Here is an 8473-nt window from a genome sequence, read left to right as displayed (position 1 = left end):
TCTTTCCATTATTCTATGACGGTGTAATTCCCTATATATAAAGGGCTCCTTATGTTTATGAATAATACAGAAACATAGATTTTATTCTCTTGTTTTACAACAGGACAAAATCATTTGCTACTCACTTAAAATACATATCAAGCTCTTATTTCTTATATTAATAAAAGTGACTTCCAAAATTTTAAAATAACACCTAAATTAAAGTCTTTCTATTTTAAAAGTTTTATCTTCAAACCTATTAATAGTTTAATCTATTAAAAATTAGAAAACCAGTTAAGTTAAAAATATATATTTTAATTACGAAAAACTTAAACAATGAAGAATTTAATTTGTTCTTTCAAAATTTAAATGTCCGAACCCGACCCCAAATAACCGAATTAGACCTGAAATGTAGAAATACCTGAATGGGTTCTATACCTATATACCCAAATACCCAAAAATCTGAAATATACTATCCGAACCCGAACAGGTATCCGAACACGCACCCCTATATAACTACGACAAACAGTTTTTTATCTACATCACCCTGATTTTTTAAAAAACAATTATGCCTTTAATTTACAGAAATAAGTGGAAACCTCTGGTTTGACTAAGTGTTCATTAATGATTTTATACCAGGAAGTCTGGGATTCAAACCCTAGAAAACGCAAGTTATGCAGATTATGGAGAAAAATGGTTACAAGATGTCTTCAGCATGGTGCATGGCGTATCGTCGAACATAGATCTTATAGGACGGCTCAGAGTAACGCAGTCAGACGTGTATTCTCATATGGTGGTAGAGTTGTCGGCGGTAGAATCGTCTATGTAATATTCTCAACATTGTAATAGCATAATTAATCAATGTTAAAAATATTAGAATAATAATATTTTATAAAATAATTACACATCACCCTGTAAAATATTATTTACTCACTAACTAGTTGAACCTACTGTGGGGGTTGCACATTAAAAAAAAAAATGTTTAGATTACTAAATTGATTATACATTATTTAATTTGAGCAACAAATTAAAAACTTGAAAAAAAGGTGTTAGGGTAAAAAGAGAAGCTGAAAGGAAAACGCACATAGCCTCCCTCCGTCACCCATTACATTACAGACACCCAAAGAGAAAGAAGAAAGACTCCAAACAATTACTCTCATTTTCCTCGGAAACGAACGATGGAGAGAGCTACACTTTCCCCGAGTCTTAATCAAAGTTACCTGCTTTCTCCTTCACGCGCCTCCACCACGCGCCTCCATTCATTCTCCTTCACTCGGAACTTATCGCCATCAACTTCCTCCATCAAGGTCAACTATTTTTTCTCCCCTTTTTTACACCATTCATTCGATTTCATCTGACCTCATTGCTCGATTGTATTATTCACAGCTTCAGCCTTCTTCTTCCTCTGTCTCTTCAAGTTTCATCAATGGCGGAGTCTCTCTTACTCGGTGCAACGCCGTCCTGTCAAACTCTTCTTCCAGGTTCGTTGGAAACACAATCAATTGTTTTGGTCTATTTAAATTTCTTTGGTTTGATGAGATTGGTTTTTTATTATATGTTGAATAGTACGGATGCGTCTGAGGTAGCCGACATAGATTGGGACAACATCGGGTTCGGTCTTAAGCCGACCGATTACATGTACGTCATGAAATGTAACCTTGGGGGTGAGTTCTCTAATGGTGAGTTGCAACGTTTTGGGAACATTGAAGTCAGCCCATCTGCTGGTGTACTCAACTACGGACAGGTTTATGTTTCCTAGTTTCTCAAAGTCCTTTCCTTTACTGTGACAAGTTTCATAGAACGAGCTTAGTCTTTGGTAGTAGAAAAGCCTTTCATGAGAATTTGGAGTATGTCAGATTCTTGATGCCAAAGTGTAATCATCCGTTGACTTTTGTTTCCTAGTTGTGTCCTTTAATATAATGAGAGCTTAGTCTAATATGCTAATCAATAATCTTTTAGAGGAGTTCAATGGATCTGTTTTCCTAGATTCTTGACACTGAAACACAATCTGGCCATGAAAAGATTGCAGTTTATGATTATAAAAAAAAGTCTTATCTGTGTGTTGTGTACTTCTGTTTGTAGGGGTTGTTCGAAGGGATGAAAGCTTACAGAAAGCAAGACGGTAAGAATATCCTCCTCTTCCGTCCTGAAGAGAATGCTACACGTATGAGATGTGGTGCTGAGAGGATGTGTATGCCTGCTCCTACCATTGACCAGTTTGTCAAAGCTGTGAAAGCAACTGTTTTAGCAAATAAACGTTGGGTATGCAAATGAAGTTTTTACAAAAAGTTTTGTTGGCTGTTATGAGTTAATAATATGATTCGATGTCTTGTTTTTCAGGTTCCACCTCCAGGTAAAGGTTCCTTGTACATTAGACCGTTGCTAATGGGAACTGGAGCTGTTCTTGGTCTTGCTCCTGCACCAGAATATACTTTCCTTGTCTATGTCTCTCCTGTTGGAAACTACTTCAAAGAAGGTGTGTCACCAATCAATTTGATTGTGGAAAGTGAATTTCACCGTGCGACACCTGGTGGTACGGGAGGTGTTAAAACCATTGGCAATTATGCTGCAGTAAGTCAAAGTTGAAGTTGTTAACATCTCTTTGGACTGGCTTATGTACTCACTCACGCATAACAACTTATAATGTAGGTTTTAAAAGCACAGTCGGTGGCAAAAGCCAAAGGATATTCAGATGTTTTGTACCTTGATTGCATTTACAAAAGATATCTTGAGGAGGTCTCCTCATGCAATATCTTCATTGTCAAGGTAAAAGAAAATCAACTCTTTCGGTATTCAGTGATGCCATATAGAGTCTAGGAGATGTCTCTGGCACCATCTTAATTTGTGAAGACTTTTGCAAAACATCTCAAGGTACTTATTCTCTTATAAATAAACCTTCTGACCAAATCGTTGTTGCTTGCTTACTCTCTTTGCCAGGACAATGTGGTCTCTACTCCTGAAATAAGAGGAACCATCTTACCAGGGATTACGCGGAAAAGTATAGTTGACGTTGCTCGTAGCCAAGGGCTTAAGGTAATCTCTCCCCCTTTCCTCAGATTCTCAACTCTACTCACATCTTTAAAAGGTGATCATAGTATCACAACTTGCTAGTGGTCACAGAGAATGTTTATCTGGTATCATGCAGGTGGAGGAACGGAATGTGACAGTGGATGAGTTACTAGAGGCGGACGAGGTTTTCTGCACTGGAACCGCTGTGGTTGTCTCTCCCGTTGGAAGCATTACTTACAAAGGCAAAAGGTAACAAAAACTGTCTTTTTGTATCCTCATTTAAACAAAAACCAACCAATAAAGTGGGGTAAATCTTTTGCCTTTTTTTTATTTACGCAGAGTATCGTACGGAGAAGGTAGCTTTGGACCTGTCTCGGAGAAACTCTACACCGTTCTGACAAGCTTGCAAATGGGTCTGACTGAGGATAACATGAAATGGACTGTGAATCTCAGTTGAAAAAAAACAGGCAAAGGCATTGTTATATCAATATATGACTGCTTAGTTCTTGTTATCATTTTCATGTAGTCTGCGTTTCGTATTCGTGAAACTATAAACTGGTCGATCTTAAAAGTGGAGATCTTACAACTTAGCTGCTTCAAGATCAACAGATGTTACCTTGTACCAAAACTTGTAGTTGTCTTTTGTGTGTTTGAAGCAGTGTTTTTAAACCCGGACTGAACCGGCTGTCGGACCGGGTTGAACCATGAACCAAAAATAATCCGGGTTGGGTTAATGCTAAAACCTAACTAAAATCGAACCAGTTAAAAACTCCTATCTAACCGTCAAAGACCCGGGAACCGGAGACCCAATGAACCGTCCAAACTCCGGTTCGTATATAAGCCAAAATTTTGTTAATTAAACAATTAATTTTTTTTCTTTTTTAAGTAAAAATAAGATTTATCAAAGATTAATAAAGTATTGTCGCTCGTCTTTTTCTTTTGCCGTCTCTACAACTCATAAATTACAAGATTCACAAAGTTTAATATTCACGTCAAGATATTGTTTTTGTCTACTTCTCACTTTTTAAAAAAAAAATATTTTATGATCACTTCTTTTGAAGATTTTAAATAATTGAAACATTTTCGTTCGGAAATTTGTATTTCAAAATATAACTTTTACCTATTGTGTATATAATTTTTTTAAAAGGTGATGAAGATTTAAAGTGATAAGATCTGCGAATAAAGTTTAAATGTGTTTTTCATAAAGATTTTTAGATTTTAATTGTTATTTTTATTTTTTTTCTACATATTACGACTATTTAAACATTTTATTTGATATGATCTATTTTTTTAAAAAAATATGCATATTATTTCTAAAATATCATTAAATTTAGTTTAGTCTAAGTAAATCCGATCGAATCCGGTTCAGATCTGGTCGAACCACAATGACCCATGACCCAAAAAAATTCCGGTTCGCTAGCCGGTCCGGTTTTAAAAACATTGGTTTGAAGCCAATATAAATAAATCTCCGGTTCCTATTTTTAAATGTTTCAAAACCGGTGAACCGGCTGGACCGGGTCAAATCATATCAGCGCATCTGAAAACAAATGGGCCATTTTTTTTTAACACCACAAAATCGGCCTTTAAAAAGATCTATCTTACTGGATTAGAATTTGTGTATAATTTCATCTCTGTTTCTTGAGTGTTTACTCTCAGTCTTTACTAATTCTTGACGAAAATTGGTGGATATTTCCCTAGAATTTGGGATATTGTAAAGTATTGTGAAAATTAGATATTTACATCAAAAACTAATATGTTAGGGAGAAAATAATTCATGTGAAATGAAGAAAAATACAGAGAATGATATTGACCATGAATAAAAAAAACACATATTACAGATCAAGTTTATGTATACGGTTGCGTGTAGAGAGATCATTGTAAGGGATAACCTTAGGTTCTACTGCTTTAAAGATGACAAGTGTTCATGTGGAGACTATTGGTGACAATGATGGATTTAAACTCAATAGGGAAAAAAATGTGTTGTGTGTTCAAAAAAAAAAAAAGAAAAAATTGTGTTGATGGGGATACAAAGGGCAAAAACTTTGTTACAAAATACAAAGGAGATATCGATTATGCTATTTTTTTTTCTTCTTACGTGTGAATATGGTTTAGTGTGGAACAGTGGTGGCTGATTAATGTAATGGCTTGAGGTGGAAGACTTGGCAGGCTGGTTTGTATGATCCTTTGGAAACAGCTTGTTCAAACTTCTTGCTTGGTCCTTCGTTTTCTTCTAAGCTTGTCTGGACGAAGAATCGGTTCCACCATGATGCGCTACGCATTTTAGCCTGCAATAAGAAAGATTAAGAACTGCCATTTAATCATGTGTTCAATGCAAACGGCTAGCTACAATAAACTATTCTAATGCCACTTATAAACTAACTGAGAGAGAACAGGGTGTAGTAAACTTACGGGACGCCCGAATTTAGACAATTCAGCAACTTTAGCCTTTTGCTGACCAGGAAGACCTAGAAAACAGTCAAAGTTCAAGAGTCAGAAACCAAAAACTCGAATGAAAGTTTTTAATTAAAGGTAGATTACCTGCAAAAAGAACCACACCATCTGAAGCAACTCTAGCAAGTTCAGGGAGGGTCTTGTTAAGGTACTTGGGCGAGAGATAATCAAGAGCATCTGAGACGATCACAAGAGAGAAGGATTTCGCCCTGTAGGGGAGAGGGAACTTGATATCAGCGACACGGACAAGGCCTTTGCTGACAAGACTCTTGCAGTGAGAATCAGCATCCTCGATGTCATAAGGTTCGACACCCCATGCTTCAGTGTCATCCTCTTTCAAGAGAGTGGAAACGACAGAGCACGTCTCAGGGCCTACGTGCAAGACCTTGCGCATCCCGTCTCCATAGGCCTTCTTAAGAAGCGAAACGGCTCTTTGGACTTGTGATGTGCAGGAATAGTCACCTGCTAAATTCATCGAAAAGCTGATAAGATAGATGACTCAATGGAGGTGAAGGCACATGTATTGAAAATGAGAACCTGAAACTTTGCTGGCTTCTTTGACACTTTTAAAGATTCCTGTATTCCAGAAGAGAAATCACTATTTAGATGCAAAAAAAAAAAGGAAAAAAGAAAGACTTATTTATACACAAAGATGATTGATTATATATAGAATACCTGGACCACTGTAAGCATACCAGATGAGAAGGCAAGCCCCCTTGAAATCGACAACAAATGATTATTAGATAACAAAAAAAATGAAGGAAGATCCATTAAAGAGGAACAAGGAAGGAAGGAAGAATACAAGAAGAACAAGGCAAATAGACAAAAGTGGAGAAGAACGAGACTTGGAGTGGGAAGCTCCTCCAGCAAAAGGGAAGCTTCCACCTTCTCCTACACGCCGTGTTGAACCTGCTTGCCTTCTCGCCATTATTATGATCCCAGAGAGCTCAACCTATTCGATCTACAAAGAACAAGTCTCTCCCAATCTCAATTACAGAAAAGGAATAATCTAAGCTAATTCTCTCATTGCGAAATAGAAACAAGATCCACAAAAATTAGCTGCGTTCCTTGCCCAGTATTAGCAGCGATAACATCCCCCATTAATAACGAATTTCATCAAAAACTAATCAGATTAACGCATAGATCCATCAAAGAAGACGAAGGAAACCCAATAAGCTCCTGAAGAAATCGACAAGAAGAAGAAGAGAGAAAATCTACCTCTTCGATCAAAATTATACAGAAGAATAAAACAATGGTGTTGGGAACTGAGATCCGAGAAAATGCGCTTTTCTCACTTGAATCAATTTACTAAAGTAAGAGGAGGAGAAGAAGAAGCTTCGCAAAGTGTCCACTGCTTATATCTATATATATGATGCGCTGTTTCCAAAATGACGCCCCATTTTAACATAGCTTAACCAAACCTCTTGCCGTTTTCTTCACTTGTAAACGACATACAACTATGTAAGTCCTCCTCAACTGAAGCAATTTCACAAACAAAACTATTCTTCACCCACTTAACTCTTGCATCATCATCTACCGCTTTGAACTTTCGACTATCGTCTGACACTTAACCTTCTTATTTTCACCTCACTACAACTTCTTCAAGAGTCAATTGAAATGCTTCCACCAAGTTAGAATGAAAGATGGAACTAAAGTAGGTATCTATTTCTACCCATATAGGTAGATCTAATATGAATCCAACAGTGTCATTATAAGCAATTTTCTGAATTAAAAATCAACTCATACATTTTAATAGTAGTACATGTGTACCTTGACGGGTTATCAACCAACTTACCCAGCAGGAAGGATGGACTGGACTCACTTGTGTGTAATATCTAAAGTGGCAAGAAGCTGCCTTCAAAAACCTATGAGTTGAGTTTCAAATTGGACAGTTTAATTAAGAGAGTTTGGAAGCATTTTGAATTATACCGCTCGCTCACTGTAGTAGAGACCGGTCCTTGTTAAAGCACTTGTCAAAGTCGATTTTCCCTAACCAAAAAAATTTCAGGAAGTGGACTAAATACATGTTACTTTTGAAGCAGGGGAAGATGGTTGCTAATGGAGCAAGAGAAGAATGATCCATCGGTTTATGTGTAACTGTCGAACATTTACGCAGGTCTGGTTTGTGGAAACAAGCAGAAGAGATGAGAGAAGCCATATTAATATGATAAATTACATGTTTACCGTTTTCATGCTACCACTAAATATAATAAATAAATATTTAAATAAATAAAAATTTAAACCCTAAACCTTAAAATTCAACTCTAAACCTTAAACCATCAATTATAAACCCTATTTTTTTTTTAAATACGAACCATAAACCCTAAACCATCAATCCAAAATCCTATTTTTTTTTAAATACGAACCCTAAACTCTGAAACATAAACTTTAAACCCTAAACCCCGAAACATCAACTCTAAACCCTAAACCCTAAACTTCAACACTAAACCCTAAACCATCAACACTAAACCCTAAACTATCAGCACTAAACCCTAAACCCTAAAAAGTAAACCCTAAACCCTAAAAAATTAACCCTAAACCCTAAAACATCAACTCTAAATCCTAAACCCTAAACCTTCAACTCTAAATCCTAAACCCTAAACCCTAAAACCCAAGAGTTGATGTTTTAGGGTTTAGATTTGAAGGTTTAGGGTTTTAGGGTTTAGGGTTAACGATTAGGGTTTAGAGTTGATGTTTTAGGATTTAGATTTGAAGGTTTATGGTTTTACTGTTTAGGGTTCGAATTTCAGAAAAATATAGGGTTTACGTTTAGGGTTTAGAGTTGATGTTTTACGGTTTATATTTGAAGGTTTAGGGTTTAGAGTTGATGTTTCGGGGTTTAAGGTTTAGAGTTGATGTTTCATGGTTTAGGGTTTAGAGTTGATGATTTAGGGTTTAAAGTTGATGCTTTAAGTTTAGATTTAGGGTTTAGGGTTTAGGGTTTATGTTTAGGGTTTAGAGTTGATGTTTTAGGGTTTAGATTTGAAGGTTTAGGGTTTAGGGTTTAGAGTTGATGTTTCGGGGTTTAAGGTTT

General features: G+C 36.3%; 2 protein-coding genes across 4 annotated transcripts; one reads left to right on the top strand and one right to left on the bottom strand.

The window, feature by feature from the left end:
- The first annotated feature begins 1033 nt into the window (after nt 1–1033).
- On the top strand, nt 1034–3578 carry LOC106308824 (branched-chain-amino-acid aminotransferase 3, chloroplastic). 2 transcript variants are annotated; one of them, XM_013745961.1, is made up of 9 exons: nt 1034–1286; nt 1366–1460; nt 1546–1723; nt 2062–2241; nt 2320–2550; nt 2629–2745; nt 2917–3012; nt 3125–3237; nt 3328–3578. In XM_013745961.1, exons 1-9 carry the CDS (start codon nt 1158–1160, stop codon nt 3443–3445), a joined length of 1257 nt encoding a protein of 418 aa, XP_013601415.1. In that variant the 5' UTR covers nt 1034–1157; the 3' UTR covers nt 3446–3578. The 2 variants fall into 2 exon arrangements, with proteins under 2 accessions (XP_013601415.1, XP_013601460.1); XM_013746006.1 differs by having other exon boundaries at nt 1037–1286; nt 1372–1460.
- Nucleotides 3579–4866: 1288 nt separating this feature from the next.
- Nucleotides 4867–6778, bottom strand: LOC106341738 (uncharacterized protein At3g49720-like). Of its 2 annotated transcripts, none has more exons than XM_013780444.1 (7): nt 6658–6778; nt 6242–6400; nt 6115–6154; nt 5977–6015; nt 5527–5904; nt 5398–5453; nt 4867–5273 (listed from the first exon to the last, which is right to left on the bottom strand). In XM_013780444.1, the coding sequence occupies exons 2-7, from the start codon at nt 6365–6367 to the stop codon at nt 5121–5123; spliced, it is 792 nt and encodes a 263-aa protein (XP_013635898.1). In that variant the 5' UTR covers nt 6368–6400; nt 6658–6778; the 3' UTR covers nt 4867–5120. The 2 variants fall into 2 exon arrangements, with proteins under 2 accessions (XP_013635898.1, XP_013635907.1); XM_013780453.1 differs by having other exon boundaries at nt 5527–5901.
- Nucleotides 6779–8473: the final 1695 nt, after the last annotated feature.

Source organism: Brassica oleracea, chromosome C1 (genome assembly GCF_000695525.1).
Source record: "Brassica oleracea var. oleracea cultivar TO1000 chromosome C1, BOL, whole genome shotgun sequence".
NCBI lineage: Eukaryota > Viridiplantae > Streptophyta > Magnoliopsida > Brassicales > Brassicaceae > Brassica > Brassica oleracea.
This window is presented reverse-complemented; position numbering and strand designations above follow the sequence as displayed.